Source organism: Mustela nivalis (assembly GCF_964662115.1).
Source record: "Mustela nivalis genome assembly, chromosome: 15".
Lineage (NCBI taxonomy): Eukaryota > Metazoa > Chordata > Mammalia > Carnivora > Mustelidae > Mustela > Mustela nivalis.
This window is the reverse complement of record NC_139034.1, coordinates 83,961,455-83,980,234: the sequence shown is the minus strand read 5'-3', so window position 1 is coordinate 83,980,234 and position 18,780 is coordinate 83,961,455. Positions and strand designations below refer to the sequence as shown.

The following is an 18,780-nucleotide window of genomic DNA, read 5'->3' as shown; positions in this document are numbered from 1 at the left end:
ATATTCATGCATTTAGTGAGTATTATTCCTTTGACCATTCACATTTTCCTTTTAAGTGTTTAAATATTTGATGGTTTCTCTGGGAGAGAAAGAGGTCAGATTTTAGAAGAGAGTTGCATTTGGTTAGGTGCTGAGCGTATGTCAAGCTAAGGAGATAGTATGACATCTTTTTTAGAGTCTAGTCACAATTAAATGCCATTTTATTTTGGATTTTGGGATCCGTGCCAGCTTCCAGCTTGTCAGAGCTGAGAAGACTCAAATCAAGTCCAGGCCTATTTCTACAGCAAACTGGGCTTCTGGCTTCTTGCCTGTGGATTCATTCAGTATATCCCATCTGGCTTTTGATGTTCTGCAAGTTTGGAGCAGTTTGTTTGAGGAAGCCGGGCAGCCTGAGGTCCTCTGGCCTCCAGAATGCGCCTCTCCGCTTGCCTCTTCCTGGGACTGAGTGTCCGCTTCCCTATTGACCAAGCAGCGAGCTGGAGGTCTCAGCCAGGTCTTCCTTCCATTTAATTTAGTAGCTGCCTGTTTGAATAACTAAGGAGTATTTCATTTCTGCACATGTTTGTGTCCTGGTGAGGCTCTATCCAGACTGCTTGTGGTGACCGAGCGGGAACTATATGTAACTGTTCTCAGGTACAGGGCACCCCACGCACTTTTCTTAGACACTTTGGGGGATCTGTGTGGAAGTCTCCAGCAAGTCAGGCTTGAGTCTTTCTGATGTCAGCAGGGCAGACCTGATTTCTTTCCCTCTCCTCTCTCCTACTCCCTGGGCTGTCCCAAAGCCTCAAGAGGTGCAGGAAAATGTTTCTTGTTACAGGCCCAGAGCAGACTTGTCCCTGACCCTGCTCCCAAGCCTGGGAAGAAGGAAGTGTGCAGGAGGCAGGCATTTAGGTGGTGGTTGTAAAATGATTGCACAGCCTTGTAACTTAGGTTGGCAGACTTGTGCTCCGTTGGCAGGGAGAGTCTGTTCTTACATCAAGAGGAGAACTAAAAGTTCTGTCTCTTCTTCAACTGTCCTTATCAAAGTGTTCATTCTGTAATGACACCGACACCCAGGGAGCACCGGTTCTGTACAAGGCAGGGGATGGAGGGCTTGGAGTCCAGCAGGGAACACAGCAGGCTCTGTCCCAGGGTCCCAGTCCCACTTGAGGAGCAGGAACTGGACCCCTTTAGTGTGCCTCTTTCTCTTGGTGTTGCTTTCCTCACCAAAGGGGAGAGGTTTTGTTCACCCATAAAACAGGGGTGGATTGTTTTTCTAAATGGGCGAGATTCTTTGGCATTAAAAAAAGGGGTGATGATAGGAACGAAAGGAATGGGAAGGCTCAGTAGAAGAAGAGACGCCCAAACTAGATTGTGACATGGCTGTGCATGGAGAGCTCCGCTCCATTGCTTTGCAGCCAGCCCCCTCCCTTGGTGAGTTACATGCACCTTTCAGCTCTGTGACGTCCCACTCAGGCACGTGAGCAAATGGATCTGCAGGCGTCTACCTGGGACGGCGAGGGGACAGCCCGCTGGAAGTGCCCCTTCAGTTTCTTCCTATATGAAAGCCACTTTTCTCTCCGTGCCTCACCTGTAAATAACAAGAGTTCCACCTTCCTTTACAGACTCTTGCTAAAAGCACGGTTTGGACAAGACCGTACAGGTGCAAACAAATCACAGTTGGGAAAGAAGCTTGCAGCGTCTCTTGCCTCTGCAGGTTATGAAATCCCTGTTTCGATAATGGGGCTGGTGTGGATGAGCGGCAGGACAGACGGAGCTGGCCGGAGTGACTCACTTCCCTCTTGTTTCCCACTGGGCCTCCCAGTGCCCCTGCCTTACGCTTTCAGCTCCCCAGTTCGGCCTTATCTGGCTACAAACTTCACTTTTTGGGAAAGTTTTGAGGGGGAAAGGGGATGTTTAGATCAGTTTCATAAATAAAAACCTCTGTGCTTTGTTTTGAGGTGGGTGGCTGCTTTTCGTTTTTAATTCCACAGCCGAGATGGACTTAGATTCTTGGAATCCACGCAAAGAAAATGGTGCTGTCTCTGTGTCACACACCATAAGTCTCTGACTTGTGAATGTGCAGATCGCTTCTCTTTTTTAATTAAGTTTTTTATTTTAATTCTAGTGTAGTTAACTTAGTGTCGTCATTGGTTTCGGGTGTACGACATAGCGACTCAGCGGTTCTGTACCAGGCTCGGTGCTCATCGTGACCCGGGTATGGACACACTTGTTGCAACCTCAGCTTGGCTCTAGGCTCTCCTGTGAACTGGAAGTTTGTATTTCAGTGGAACAGATAAAACTTAAATAACTTGTGTTATTTTCCTCAATGAAAATTTAAACTACAGGATGGTACCTTTGAGTGTTTTAAAATAAAACTTTCTTCAGCCACCACTGTTTGAGGATTATGTCACAAATAAAACACAAGATTAACATCAAAAGGAGTCCGTTTTCATTCAATTGTGCAGCATCACAGGCTGTGAAACTTAATATTATTTTGACTCATACAGTAATTGCAGAATAACACGGAAATGGATTAAGTTTAAATACGAATGTGCTCCCCAGCTACACACAGACTGTCAGATGCAAGTCGAGGTCATCGGCCAGAGTGCGGCTTCTGGCTCTGCAGATTAGAATTCTACTAATAAAACTATCCTCTAGACTGAAGTTTACAACGTTTTCCAAGTGTGTGCACAGACGAAGAGTCACAAACATGGTCGCACCTCACCTTGAAAAGTTGCTGAACTGGTTTGCGCACCCATCGGCTTACAGTGCATTTTGTGTTTCTGTGCTTCTCATCTTTCTGGAAAAGATTTTGCTTGTCATTGGCGTGAAGCTTGAAACATACCGCCCCCGCCCACCCCCTAGCTCTCAGATTTATAACACTTTAATGGTCCCGGATTGTATAGCCTGCTTTTATGCCCCTTTTCTTTTCCTTGAATAAATCAGGTTCATGTTGCTGATGTTATTTGTTTGAGGAAAGTGTGGAAAAAAGGGGCACCTGTGAAAATCAGCGATTGTTCCAGCACCCATACACCTCCAAATTAAAGCAGAAAATGTCAATTAAAGCCTCCAATTACTACCTTATTTCTTGGAGGTTTAAAGCCACTGAGAAGGTAGTGGTACACTGGCTTCAAGTTCTAAGGTAATTACTTGCTACTCCAAGCAGTGGTATCTGGTGACCTAATTCTGTATGAAGCTGACACCCTGTAGCTTTGCCCCATTCTCTCTCTGGTTTCAGAGAAGGTTTGTGCAGAATCTTGTTCTGATGGGGAAGTGCAAAAGAGGGCAGTAAAGTGCTATCCACAAGAAGGAAACTTTCTCCAAATATTGCTCAGGGTTGATATTGCCTATGTCTATTGTGGGCCCTGCTTATTATTTATTCCCTTTGGAACAAACTCTTCTGTTTGGGCTGCTGAGAGACGGACGATCTTATTAAGCTGTGGCAGCAACGTAGCATTCCACGGAAGTGATACAAGCGGAGATTCCTGCTTAGTTATGAAATTCACATAAGTCCTGCTGAAGTCCAGCTTCTGGACTTATTTCTATTCCTTGGGGCACAGGGTGTTTCTGAAAGGAATCTTGGGGCTTCTGTGTTAATGCTCTTCTTGCCCCGTAGAGACGTGGAAGGCCCCCAGTGCACGGTGTGGTTCTGGGTCACGGGTCTGGGCTTACCCAGAGCAACCTGTATCTTTTGTCAGGAGGTGACCAGAAAGCCCAATTAGCTGCCACGTGCTCCTCCTTCAGAATTTTGGACTAATTTACAAACGGACTGCTCCTTTTCTCTGCAGCCCTTGAGATTTAATTAAAATGTAATAGAAGCATTTTGTGGGAAGAGTACATGTTTTCCAAAATATAGTAAACTCCAAGTGTACTTAGTATAGAGCTCTGGCTTGCAAAGAAACCTATCCTGTGAAAGGACAATGATTTTTGGTGCCAACTGCTAGGGTTGGCATTCAGATCCCCTAAAACGTTAGCCAACTTCCAGAATTTTCCAGTGCAGTGATTAAGCCTAAACTGTATCCATCTCGTAGTTTTCATTTATTTGGATCCACTGGTCGTACGTTAATTACTAGGGTTTGGTGGACTCGACTGCTGATTTGTTACATAGGCTACAGTTCCAACCACAATAACTGTATTTAGTTACTTTCTAAGGAAATACATAAAAAGAGTTTAAATGTCTACAAGTTTTAAATGCTGATTTTAAAATCAGAATTAGGAAAGATGGCTCAAGAACATGATAATGGTTGTTGTTTGAAGCCGTATACTGAAAAGAATGTTCCGTGTGATCACAAAAGCATTTAATGTTTATGGTACAAAATTCTGAAAAACACAGAAAGCTAGAAATCGCCCTGGGTCCGTCACCATCCAGTATCTGAACGCAGTCGCAGGTAACGGCTCCACGTTTGATCATCTGTGTATGTTTTCTGTGTCATCAGCCAAACCAGTAGAATCCTACCACACATTGTGTCTCTGTGCTTGTTTTCAGTTGAAATTAGCCACGTACTTGCAATAATCATTTACTCCAATGGAACTTTGAGAAGAACGGAAAGATTAAAATCCCCATGAAAAAAGTAGCATCTGTGTTGTTTACAAATCTTATTTTGCTCAGCAGGGTTCTCCAGAAGTGCAATATCCCGTGGGGGTCCCCGGTCCCCCAAGGTTACATAGCGGCTGGGTTTGCGGTGGTCCTGGTCCTGTTACAGAGCCCCGGGGCCTGTTCTCAGGTGGAAATACCAGACACTGAAAGAGGGTTTACGGAACTAGTAAATGGGAATGGCTCGGGACCTCAACTGACACTTTTTAACGTGGGAGCACTGCCATGGCGTCTGGTTAGAGGGGGTTTACCTGCCCCGGTTGTTTGTTTAGACAAAGACATGGGCCATTCCTGTCTGTGTCTTCTTCTCATCTCTTTTATTCTCTGTGCGCGTGGTACTTCGCGCTCGGTGCCGCTTACCGAGTTGCTGTGGTGTAGCCGGTGGTCTCGGTGCCGCTTACCGAGTTGCTGTGGTGTAGCCGGTGGTCTCGGTGCCGCTTACCGAGTTGCTGTGGTGTAGCCGGTGGTCTGGCATGTCTTTCCGGCATTTACCCCCGTATGGTCCTTCCCTCAGGGGAACCAGGCCGCCTGTTTTTCGTATGTATTTTCACAGACTCTGTCAGCATCAAGGGAGCCCCTCAGCGAGTTGCCCTTTCTTCTAGATTCATTTTGGACAACTTTGAAGAAAAGCATAAGAAGTCATTGAATGTTTGTCCTGAGGGGTAGGTGTCCCAATCAGGGACAAAGGCAAGAGCCGGTAGGGGAGAAGATGGGCCATTTGTGGCGGGGTCGGGAGTGCAGCTGTGAGTTCCGCCTGCACAGGGATCCCTAGGCTGATCTCAGCCACCGGCTTCCCGTGGACCCTCGTCCTCCACCTGGCCCAGGTGAGAAGGGGACGGGACACCCGCTGCCCCCATCTGATTTCACAAGCCCCCGCCAGACCTGGTAACACGGTGCTGGTCAACAAAGGAACCCAGACCTCCGGTCGCATGCGTGACATTCTGGTCTGCTGTAGAAAATTGCGTGCTGTGACCTGAGCTCCCAAGTAGCTGGTTTGTACTTTAAATGCATCATGCAGGGGTTTTTATTTTTATTTATTTTTGTTTTTTAAAGCATGGATTCCTAGTGTGGATTAAAACATTACAGAGTATCATGTCGCATAAGGACTGTATTATAAATAGTTTCTACAATAATGAATATGAAGTTGGAATGTCTAATTTAGATTCTTAGAGATCTAATTTAGATTACTAAATATTAATGTCTAATTTAGGTTATTAGATTGATTCAGAGCATTCCCTGTGGGAAGGGTTAGAGTCTGGTGTGGTGAATAACTTTAAAAAAACAAAAAAAAACTTGGATTACATTTGATAGGTAATCAGAAGATAAAAACATTCTGGTATCACATCATTTCATTTCAGGCGGGTTAACTGTTTTATTCCAGATTCTTTCTGTATTTGATCCAGAGCACTCACACCCATTGTCCTGCTTGAAAGTGACTCATTGGGGAAAACAGAGGAGTTGCCTGTTTGTATTCAGCAGGCCCCCTCTACTACCATTCTGGGGGGACCTGCAGTGAGCGGCACGGACCCAGCACCGGCTTCCAGGAAGCAGCCCTCTGCCAAGGTCTCCTGATGGAGAGGAGGGTATGGCTTCTCTCCCAGGACGGCCACAGGGTGACTGCTCTGCCCCTTGGTAGTCCGGCTCAGAAAGGAAAGTGGCCTGGCTCTGTTTTCTGTCCGCTATAGGACATGAAGCACTGCAGGCCTTCTTTGGGCTTTGTTTGGGATTCCACACCAGCAGACTTTATGAAATGATGCCCATCACTACTCTTTGTTTGGGTAGAGTTTCACAAAAGCAACCTCACCTGTGTGGCATGTAATGTAATTCTATGCTCCTTTTGGTTAGAAGACCAATGTTATTTCATCACATAGAAAGAAATCTGTATTTGACCTCCACCGTGGAGAGCCGGGTTAGAAACCTGAAATTAGCCAGTGGTCACCACCGTAATTCTCCCCCGGTGTTGTTTTGTGTCATCTTGTTTTGAATACTTCCTAGGTCGAACAGGATTAAGTGAATTACTAACAATTACAAAATATTCAGGGCATAGTTACACTGTGTAGTCTGACTTACTAAGATCTCTCGGCAATCTTGAGGTAATAAAATCCCAATAGAAAGGACCCAGTTTCAAAAACAGGGTTTTGTCTATGTTTTAAGCCTATGGTTACTGACTTGCTTTTAACATATGGGACACAATCGTTTTCCACTCGAAAGTGGTGTTATTAAGAAATTCACCCCGTTTCATTGTCACTTACATTCCAAAATGTTGTCAGAAGACCATCCGTAGCACTATACTTAAAACACAGATCTTCCATGGTTGGCTGGTTTCTTCCCCACCTATGGGTTCTCAGCCTCCTGGGGCAAGGTTGGGTTACCAGATGGCTGCCTTTGTGAGCCGTGGTCTCAAGGGACTACTTCTGGAGCAGCCTCCACAGCAGGCACCTGCTTGGCATGGAGTTAGACTCCATGGGATGACTGCAAGCCTGCATGGCCATTCACTTTCTCTTCGTTTTCCTTAACTTCGTGGCTTATCTATGCAAAGCTCAATTTAGAAAAAAAATTGCATTTCACAAGACCAGATTTATGCTCTAATGTGATGCAGTGAGAACTGAAAAGTGTGCAAAGGAAGGGGGCTTTTCCTGTCGTGTCTCCTGTTTGGCACAGCAGGGCTTCATCTGTTTTGCATGTTACGTACGTGTGCAGTGATTAAATCAAGATAATGTGGTGGAAGGGGCCTCTGTCGGTGCTTCGCGGAGAATAAGTTCTCAAAAGCAGCTGTGTGTCCGTTATTAGTGGTTCTGGAGGGGCTGACTGCACTGCATTTTGAATGGGAAGGCACCGTAGAAGACTGCCACACTCCCACATCCTTCCAGAGAGAACGGGTCGGAGGCTCTGTCTGCTCTGCTCCTTGCTCTTCAGAAATACCCATCGTGCCTGGAATGACGTCCTAGAAATTCCGTCTCTGCCCTCAGCGCACCCCTGTCCTCCCAACATTAGCTGGGCCCGTCTGCAGAATTCTTCCTTGCCTAAATCTGCAAAATCTATGGCGCATAATTTGACTTAAATTTGTGTATATCTTCCCTTCCATTTGTTCTTTCATATTTTTTCAATGAATGCATTATTTATGAGCATTTACTATCTGTCAGCCCTTAGACATTCAACATTGAACCAGACACATGGGCTCTGCCTGCCCTCAGGGAGCTGGGCTACACGCTCCTGACCACGAGCACCTTACGCCTCTGTCACTCGGGGCATCGAGCACAAAACAGATGCTTTCATCATTACGCTTGCTTGACTCTCTTTTTGCTCTCATGTTGCCTTAGAAACAGGGTTCTTGAGGAGCAAAGGGGTTTTGGGGGGCTTGACTGTGTGCAGTAGTAATGTAGGCAAGAAATTCTTGATTCAGACTCTCAACTCAGCTACACTCTGTGCTGAAAACTGTAATTTCATCAATTGAACGACTGGTGCGCTAACCAGTTTAAATATGTGTTTGCATATTTTTATATACAGTATGTTCTGTGTAAATCGTATGTAAACCAGGTTATATGTAGATATGCATATCTACATTTCTATATATGTATCTTGTGTATCTGTGTATACATATGCTTAAGTAAACCTTTAAAGCACTCAAGTGCTGGGTCTTTTTTTAAGGAATTCTTGAAACAATTATTTTTTCAGGGAAAAGGATCAAACCCTTGCCATGCTCTTTGCCAAAATGTATTCTGAAAAGTAAACAGACACTTTATGGAGCATTTGGAGTAGTGGGTTTCATCAAGATTTACTTCTTATGAGCATATCAAATATGCTTATTGAAATTCGAGATTTCTCCTCTCCCCTTTCATTTTGCCAAGCCATCGGAGGACTTACCCTCCACATCCGTCACTTCCCCATCACTGACAGCTGCCACTCTTTACATGATTTGTGCCTTCTGAAAATACAGTCTAAAACATGGTGGTCCTCCTAGCCAGACTGGCCCAGGGGTCGGAGGTTCTTGACCTCAGCCCCATCAGCAGAAGCCGTAAGTCAGATTTGGTGAGTGAAGAGACAGCCATAAGCAGTAACTTACATGGCTGGCTGGAAATTCCCATGATCCTTTGGTTAAGCATGAAGGAAAAAAACAAACAAAAAAAAGAACCAACCCTCTCATGAAGGGAACAGGTTCGAGCGAGCATTCTGAATGAAGGAAGAGCTGGGTGAGCCAGACGTCAGACGCACGGGGTGTGATGTGGGAGATTCTGAGATGCGCAGCCATCGCATGCGGCTGGCCGGTCTGATACATTTGATGCATTTCCTTAAGGAAACTGACTGGATGCACAAGAAAATGGGTCCTTCTGGCTGCCAAGGATCCTGATCTCTAAAGCCTGGGCAAGCCCCTGGAGAAGTGGCCCGGGGGTAAAAGTGGATGGGTGTGAAGGCCAGAGCTTTGAGAGGAGGCAGACACAGGCCCACAGACCTCGGCTGGGGCTTGGGGACACTTCTGACACAGTCTACTGCACGCTGCTCACTCTGTGCCGGCTCCCACAGGAGCAGACTGAGAATCAAAAATGTGCGGTGTGGGGAGGGCCCCTGGCGGGGATCGGCCTCTGGTTCTTGGATGCAATGAAGATTTCCTGATAATGTCAAGGAATAAGACACGAGGAAAACATTGTGTTCGGAAGGTGAGCTGCGTAATGGTCACCGTGCTTCCTTCATACCCTCCTCCGGACAACCTGCCCCCACTTCCTAACCCAAAGGACACGTAGAATCACTGTGAGGGGCAGAAGTAAAGACAACAGAAATTCATCCATGAACATTCAGGTTCAGCCCTTCAGATTCTCTCCTAGAACCCAGAGTTGTGTTTTACCTGCAAGAAAGACAGAATGGCCTACGGAGATGACATGGGCAGTCAGGAGGTGGGGGCTGGGAGTTGACTTTTCAAAGCATCTCCCCAGAAAACTGTATGAATGGCCAAGACAGTCACCGAGAGGCTCTCATGAGTGGTGGTCCTCATTTGTCAAAAGTTTTAGAAATAGCCTTCAAGGGTGCACACTTGGTTGTTTGGAATGTGTCATTCTTATTTAAAAAATGTTCATTTTGAGAAAGACTTTGTTAAATGTGTCTTGTTCACTTTTCTTTCCTTCCCTTCTTTCTGTCTGTCAATGAAATGTCTTATGCCCTTGCTAAAGGAGCTTGGGGGAAAAAGGGGGGGGGGGAACCACACTTTCTTTGGGATTATAAATGACACATTCCCAAAGAAGGTGACAAACCACCATGCGGCATGAATTTTTCCTGCCCTAAAGAGTATTGGTTTTTAATATAAATCTATACTATAATTTGTTATGTTCTGTGATGGTTCATAACAACCTCCTGCACTTTTCAGAAAATTAATACCATTCATTAGCATAAATCATAACCCATTTCCTCAGTCTGGGCTTGAAATTGGAGGTGCCCTGTCCTCCAGGAGCTCCCTTGCTCTCTCTCTTCGTGAATGATGACCCGTTAATTGTCATGGCTGGTGGGCTTCCCTGATGAAATAAGGGACTGGATTGGAAGGATTCAGATGTGATGCTTTGTTCTTGGGCTTTAATATTTTAATGAGCCTGCAGGCTTGGCTGCTGACCGAGGGAGGGACTAGATGGGGTTTCTGAGTGTGTTGTTGGTGTTCGCACTTGTGGATGGATGTTCATTAGAAAGCTCTTGTTCCAGTTACTCAGAGAAACTCCCCATTAGGAAAGATCTTTCAGCAGCATGGCAAGCAACTAGGCGAAAGGAGAGGAGGGAAGCTTTTAGCTGTAAGCATTAAGGGGATATTGTATCCGTCATCTTAGTTCTAAAGATTTGTTTCTAAGAATTAATTGGAGCAAATACATCTCAAGGCAGGAAAAAAAAGGTTTGTGGAGCAGGAACAGTGGATGCTGTCCTCACCCTGGGAGGACTTCTCATCTTGCAGCTGAATCAATAGGACAGGGAGTTATTTCTGGTTATCTTTTATGGGTTTGTAAGACATTTCTTTTGTTCGGTGTAATAAAAAACCCATTGTCTGATCAGTGACTGACTAATTACGATAAGTAATTTGAAACATTCTTGATGAAACTTGTCTGTTAATTAACATCAACAGCAAATGGAAACTAACAGGACAACAAAGTGTTAGCGCACCCACTCTTCTTCGGAATTGACGCCATCTTTCTATGGCGCGTCCAATAAACCAAAGCTGCCGAGGGCTAGAAAAATAACAAACAGGTGTGAAGGTGTGACTCACCACCTAGGAAAAGTTATTGTGAAGTTATACAAAAGAGCACTGAAATATTACAAGCGAGGGGGTGGTAGAAAGGAGTGTCAGGAGGTTGACTGATCCTGTTGCATAGAGTAAGGAGAGAGTGGGTTTTTTTTTTTCTTTTCTCTTCTCTTCTTTTCTTTTCCTTTCTTTTCTTTTATCTCTTCTCTTCCCTTCCTTTCCCTTCTCTTCCCTTTCTTTTCTTTCCTTTTTTTTTCTTTTTTTTTCTTTCCTTCTTTCTTTCTTTTCTTTCTTTTTCAGAGGCTAATTCCTAAATACATTCATCCCCTGCTGATCTGAACTAAGATACTTTTGGCAAATACAAATATGGATTTATAAAATTGTACTTTGAAATTATTGACATTGGCTAAATTGTACTTATCATTAAAAATTGTTAATTTTATCAACTCAATGGCTTTTCTTTTTTATGCTTTTTTAGATTTCTACCTGGACAAGGACTGGTACTATATCCACAGATAGGAGACAAATTGGATATTATTTGCCCCAAAGTGGACTCTAAAACTGTTGGCCAGTATGAATATTATAAAGTTTATATGGTTGATAAAGACCAGGCAGACCGATGCACTATTAAGAAGGAAAATACCCCTCTTCTCAACTGTGCCAGACCAGACCAAGATGTAAAATTCACTATCAAGTTTCAAGAGTTCAGCCCTAACCTCTGGGGTCTAGAATTTCAGAAGAACAGAGATTATTACATTATATGTAAGTATAATTTTATTCATTTATCTTATAGAAATTAAAATAAGCTAAATAAGTCTGTATCAATTTTTTAAATTATTTCTGTGGCAAATAATTTGGTGAGAATCTTTGCTGAAAATTGTCCATTTTTTTTTAAGAAACCTTAATTGAATGAGGACCCTGTACCAATATTATTCGATAATATAAATACCCAAAGAGGAGAAAACCTCCTAGAGTTTTTATAGTATTGAAATAAATGGATATTTATGAATATACTCAGCATCTCTACTGACAAAACATTTTTAAGGACCACTGGTGAGATCTCATAGGTAAATCTTATGCGATGACTTTTCTCTTCACCCATCCGTCTGTCCATCCGTCCATCTGTTCACTCACGCATTTAGTAATTTAGCATTTACTCTATGACAGAAGCTGTGTGTAAGTGCTAGGGATTGAACGGTGAACAAGGTGGTGTAGTGGTGCCCTTTCCATGTGGAGCCCATAGAGTCAAAGGATAGGGGGTTAGAGGCAAAACAGAGTTACACACTGATGTGTTAAAACCAGATTTAGAAGTATAAGACCTGGGTTTGTTCAGTGAATTACCTTCTCCTTCCATCTGCGCAATAATATGACACATTGTTGCAGGAAACAGGTACTAGATACCCTTCGGGTCATATCTGAGCTGTTGCTCCTCCCTTCATGATACGGAGGGCAGAGGGTTCAGGCATCCAAGCACATGCCTGCTAGGAGCCCGCGATGTGTGGGCACAAAGAGAGGGTTGTTCCAGGCCCAGGGTTTTGTCCGAGCGCAGTCTGCGTGATTATTCTCACTCAAGCCATGAAATAGGTTTTCTTTTTCTTTGGTGTAAAACTATGTCCATAACCGGGCAGGAGTGCGCACGTGATGAACCCCGGCATCGGTTCTTCGGGGGTGCAGAGCTCTGTCCTGGGATCCCAAACCATCTCTTGGTGATCCAGTGGAAATGGCTTTCTCAGCCTTCTGGCCACTCTTGAGAAGGCAAAGTCAGGAATTCACTGGATACTTACTTAGTGCTCAAGAATACCCTGTTTTTTACTACATGAGTTATTAAGACAAAGATGGTCATAGCTGTCTAATCATCTCATCATTGAGGCAAACCTGAAACACCAGGGCCTGAGAACCTATTTGGAAGCCAACTTGACACAGAGAGAGTGGCTTAGCAAGAGTCAGTGCCACAGAGAAAGGGAAAGTGGGAAATTATAGATTGAAAGGAATAATTATCATAAAATGAAAATAAAAGCATTCTGAGGGATGAAACAAGGAGGCGGGATGGTAAAGTGTACAAAATAGTAGAGAAATCTTTGAAAATTGAAGATAGCTATTGGGTAAAACCCAGGAAGATACCGGAAGCCTAGTGGCTTGCTTATTTGTTTATTTTAAAGACCTTTTAAGCAAGACTATCTGCCAAGGACAATGATAGGTAGTGCAGGGACCTGATGAATTCCCAAGGAAGGCTGTGCCCCCGTGGGCAGGTGGGAGAGAGCTCCCATGGTGCCTTGGGGCGGGTGGTGCTCTAGAGCCCCCGGACGCCTGCGGTTCCCAGCATCTATCCCAAGAACCGTGTGTCCCGCCCAGGTGTGCGAGCCAGCTCTTCCCTGCAGATAAGCCCCAGACCCAGATTCCATCTTCTTATTTTCATTTATGACTTCATGAAGATGGCTTCATACAGTGTGCATCCCCCCGAATGCAGGTGGGGTGTTGGGACGCTTCTGAGGTGGGGTGCATCACCTTTGTGTGTAACAGAGCAAGCACTGCATAACTACGAGGCATCATTATGTGACAGGTGTGTATGTAGAGGCAGGACTTAATTTACAGTTCCAATATTAATCGATACAGTAGCAGCATTTCTTCCTTGTCTTTCTGTAAAAACTCATCATGAGTTTAAGTGGCAGGTAGCTGAGTTCCCCTGACCTCGATAACTTGCCTCAGAGGGACGATTTACTAGGTAAAACCTCACGGTAGCTGGGATAAGAGAATCTTTCTTAAAATAGAGTGTGAAACAGTGAGAGGCTGTTGGAAGGCTGCCGGCCAGGTGAGTGTCCAGGGCTGAAGGCTGGCCAACAACCAGGGGAGATACTTCCCAGACCCTTGAGCGATCCCACTGCGTCACAGACATAGGCACACACTATAGGTACCTGGGAAAAGCCAGCAGCTCATTTCTCATGCCCGGCCCCGGCCAGCAGAGCTCACTCACTGATAGACAGCTTTCCCCGGAAAGGAGATGACAGACGAGGAGGACACGTTTTACAATTGCTTAAAAAGTTAATGCTGACTTGCCATTGCTTCTGCGAGAATTCCAAGATTTTTAGAAGTCTCTGATTTCCACATCGCACAATCACTCACCATACACCCCGGAGTCACACTCGACTTAAAAGAAGACGATTCAAGATGGCATAATGGAGAGCACTCAGACTCACAAATGTATCTCGAACACCTCAGGCCTTCAGCTCACTTGGAGACCGTTAATAATGTGGGTTTGGGAGATGCGGCTAGACACCCTGTATCCCAACTCCGAATCTTCGTTGTCTAAGCACCTTCATCACTAAGAGTATGCGTATTAACATCATCATCCCCGTGCGCTGGCTCCTTGCCGCGGGCAGGAACCAGAGAAGTGACGGTGTGGGGTCATGCTAGCCCCCAATGGGAACAGTCCAGTTTGCCGGTAGTCAGCCCGGGTGCTGGGTAACACCCCAGGGAAACTGATCCCAGAAACAATGGGCCAGCCTCCTGGGGACCTGGGGTCGAGTCCCTTGCCTGCACTTAAGGAGAAAGTCACCTTATCTCTTGAATTTTGATTTCTTTTCTAGAAAGCTCTCTTGTCATTTTTCTTAAGGCCAGTGATGGAGGCCTGTAGTTCCCAACCATTCTGTGGTTGGATAAATATATCCTGTGTAGGATCTCTTGTTAGTGTGTCTCTTCTCCAGTTGAAATGGATGGAATCTGCTGTGAATTCTAAGACCTTTAATTTGATTTACAGTGTTATCAGATTTTTAGAATATAGTCATCAGGCTTTGGAGTTTTGGAAGTAAATATTAATTTTTAATTGCAAGTATATTTTTAAACATACCAAGTATCCACTAAATTCCCTTAGGAAATGGCATGACAAAATGATACGCTTCCTCATTAGCTCTTCTCATAGATGATTATTTGCTTTGACATGTGGCAAAATGATATATGTGGGTTTTCTTAATATTTAGAATTGACTTTTTCAAGTGACCTATTTCAGTAATTAGCCTTAGGCCTGATTTGCATCATCAAACTCCTAATCTTAAATGATCCAGAAATAGGGATGTTAGTGCCATTTAGCCTGAAAAAGCCCCCCTCCCCCTTTCTTTATGACCTTCACATTCTTAATTGCCTTAAGAGCATAGTAAGCATTTATATAACCTACAGGTGTGTTTGTCTTTAAGATTTCAACTAGTTTATGAAGTAACTATCTGTTCTTAAGGGCCCGTTTTCAAGGGAAGCTCAGTAAACACTCCAGTTCACGGAGGGGAGCACTCCAACTGTGTTCTCAGCCCTCGTCCATGTTTGTGTCAGTGACTTTGCTGGTAGACACTTCCTGTGTGTGGCTTACAGTTTCTTTTCGAGATGATTACACCTGGCCAAGTGAGTCAGCAGTTTTGGTCTGTCCGCCCTTTGCGACATCCGACCTTATGAAGTTGTGCGACTTCAGCATGGAACCTTGCAAAATACCAACAAAGACATTGTCTTCACTCTACCGAGATTGTGTGAGTCAGAGATGGATGAAAATGGGTGCTGTTGTGTCAGTACTTTCTAAGTGAACAGTGGCCACAGCTGAGCTCTGTGACAGAGGCAGCCACGGGCACCAGGCCCCTCCCAGTTTAGCCATCTGTAAGTTCTGTGGTATTTTACCTCAAACCCATAGCTGAGTCTTGGACTTATGGAATAAGTCTGAACGGTATTTCTAACAGTTGTTGGATTAAAGATTATTTTTTAATGTATGCCTGCCGTACCGACAGTGGGCCTTCCCAAGCTGCCCCTCCCTTTCTTTGCCGTGAGAAGGCTGAACTAGCTTGACTGAGTTATGATTTCCTAGGTCATTGGTTTAGTTCCCCAAAGCAATTTTCTAAAAATCAGAGCATATGAAATTGGAAGCCTCCACAGTCAGCTTCGCTTTGCTGTTTCTTAGGCATTAAAAAGTTCACTTCTGAGCAAAATTGCAAAATAAATTAAAATGCTTACATACAAATATACAGATATACAAATATAACAAAACGCTATTCTTCAAGAATCAAAACAGAGGAACAGCAGATTTCATTTCCTGCATTTTCGTTAACTATATATGTGTATATGTATATTTTTTAAAACATATTCATTTACTTGGGTTTGTTTTCCTTTCATGTTTCCAATTTGCTTATTTCAGGAAGTAGGTCTGACAACTGACAGAAAACATATGGGATGTACTGTAACCTCTCCCCGGCAACACAGTTGTGGGAGCTTTCGAATAACCTTTCACGTGTAGATTTCTCTTCAGATATATAAGAACGTGTCGCCTGTGTAATGATTATGGGTTTTCTGTCATGAGTTAATTTATATGATAAACGTAGCAAAAGCTTCATTTCCATTAAATTTAATGATAGGACAGTATCAACCTGTTACTTATGTCCCTGACTTTGGGGTGAGGATTTATGTTTTAGACCTTGTATAGAATTGCCAAATTCTGGCATTTAAACACCTTTCTATTTCTAACCTACAACTGTCCTCTTTGTAATGGAGTTTCCGTCAGACTCTTGGGTGTCTGGACCCTTGTCTACACACACCACTTTGGGTGACAGACAAGCACAGTGGGTGAGAGTCCGGAGTCCGACAGATGGGTTCTTGAGAGTCTTCAAAAAGGAACTTCTCCAGCCTCGGCCTCAAGCTCTTCATCTGTGAACTGGACAAGCTGTCGGGACCTGCCTCAGCAGATCGACATGAGCTTAAGTGGGTGTTACGTGTCAAGTGCTCATTTCCAAGGTTGGCTCCTAATGAGTACAACCACGGGGTCCCCTTGGAGCAGAGCGTGTGAGGTCAGAAGACCAAGGGCAAAGCCATGCCTTCCTGCAAGCTAGCGGGCAGCGAAGATGTACCCACAAAGTGTAATTTATTTGCAAACCATCCATAAAATGAAACTCCAGAGAGTTTACAAGTTTCAGTAAGGCTGCATGACTTAATTATAAGATCTCTGCTCTTTGTCTTAGAGTGTTATAAAAGTTCTTTTGTCCCTGGGCTTCCTCGACCAAGAAACCTGCATTTATATATCTTTTTGTTGGTGGAATTGCCCGAGCTTGTTAGCAGATCCTCCGTAAGACCCGAAAGAGACAGACCGGGAGGAGTGTTCTGTGCATATAATCATTTCCCCGCTTGTCCTGTCACCAGCCCTGCCAGAGCTTTTTCATAGTTTCCCAGCACACAAAGGAAACTCTGTATTTTTATTGATAATTTCGGCAGCCTCCTAATGTAGTGTATTTTCCCAGAGAAAAAAAAATAATGTCAGGGTCGCCTTGTCACTGAGGCTAGCTGGGGAAGAGCATTTCATTAGTCTGATAATAGGAAGTGTTGTTTCTATTATTATTATTTTTTTAAATATTTTATTTATTTATTTGACAGTGAGAGATCACAGGTAGACGGAGAGGCAGGTAGAGAGAGAGAGAGGGAAGCAGGCTCCCTGCCAAGCAGAGAGCCCGATGCGGGACTCGATCCCAGGACCCTGAGATCATGACCTGAGCTGAAGGCAGCGGCTTAACCCACTGAGCCACCCAGGTGCCTGTTTCTATTATTTTTTAACATAACATGAAGTCCTCCTCTGACGCTACTGTGGGCTCTTTCCAAGTGTAACAGTAAGTCTCCTGGTTGATTTTCCTACGAATAAAGCTTACATTCTTTCCATGGAAGTTACAGTCTCAGTTTCTGCCTAACTTCTTTGGACTGAGAAGCTTCTGACTGACTCTATTCACACCCAACGGTGTCACCTGGGCAGTAGTGAGAGGCCTGCGGTGCTCTTCCTTATTCCCAAAAGTCACTAAGGAAAGAAGAAGAATGATTTCGTGAAGCGAAGAGAAGACGGGAGGGAAAGACTGAAAACCCTAGGAAATGAGGATTACTTACTTGGAAAAAAAGGAATTCTTTATGAATTGCCCAGAGTAAAACTGCCTTTACAGTTTCATAAGATTCATGCTAATATCTCCAGTGCCTGTATTGATAGCTTTTTTAAAGTTCACTTAGCCTTATAAATAATGGAATAATACTAGAGAATGAGCGAGAAATAGTTTCTTTCTTAATAGCCTTTAATATTCACCTTGAAGATGAAAACTAAAAGCAAAATAAAGCACTTTAAAAAAAATAGCCAAGAGGCACAGACAGACATAAAAGGATCACTTTGAGAAAACTTATTTGTGTAGTTCTTAAGAGTCACACATTTGTCTAAAATTCTGAGATCCCAGGCTAGGTGTTTGATGACTTCAAAGGGAAAGTGTTATGGCCTCACATACTCTGTGTCCCCTGGCAGTCTCAGAAACAGGTGGTAGAGAAATTTTTATCACAGTGAGAAAACAAGAACGTAGAAAGTCTGAGAGTTCCTAAATGGCGCGTACGGTTCACCCTGCCATGAAATGCGAAGGTCGAGGCTCCAGCCAAGACTGTGGGAACCCTTAGAGCAGCATCTTCAGCCTGTGACAGTGCCCCCGGGTCACCGAGTGTGCACATGCATCCCTCGTGACATGAAACGTCATGTACATACGTGTTCCGTCCCGTGCGTGGTTTAGTAGAGGGAGTGTGCATAGCGCTCACGCACACACGTGGTGACGTAAAGACTCTCGTGGGTACACACAGCACATACGGAGCAGCACGAAGACGTTCACATGGTTCAGACACTGGTGATCGCTGTGCTTGTCCGAACGCGTCGGGCCTGCACGCTGGTTTGTAGCGTGTGGCCTGGAGCTGACTTAGGGCGTAGTCCCTGGAGCTGAACCAGGAGATCTGGGTCAGGATCAGGAAGGGAAGGGGGGTCCACGGGGAAAGGGGGTTGTAATCGCAGCGTGTCAGGTCTTCCGCATTTCCTCTCTGCTTTTCGATCTTTTCACCAAGGCCGTGTCTTCCTCAGACTCTGTTCCTGTGTGTTCTTAAAGTTATCAAGTCCTTCAGGCACCTCAGTGGAACGTGGCTAAATAGCAAAATTGTAAGAATTGTAAATTTCTCAAATACACAAACTGAG

General features: G+C 44.4%; 1 protein-coding gene across 1 annotated transcript in view; it reads left to right on the top strand.

Moving 5' to 3' along the window:
• The window catches only part of EFNB2 (ephrin B2), a 44,235-nt gene that overhangs the window by 11,461 nt on the left and 13,994 nt on the right, over window positions 1-18,780 (top strand). The window contains exon 2 of the mRNA XM_082700995.1: window positions 11,266-11,549. Coding sequence (XP_082557121.1) covers window positions 11,266-11,549 — 284 coding nt within the window. The remainder of the gene's footprint in view (window positions 1-11,265; window positions 11,550-18,780) is intronic.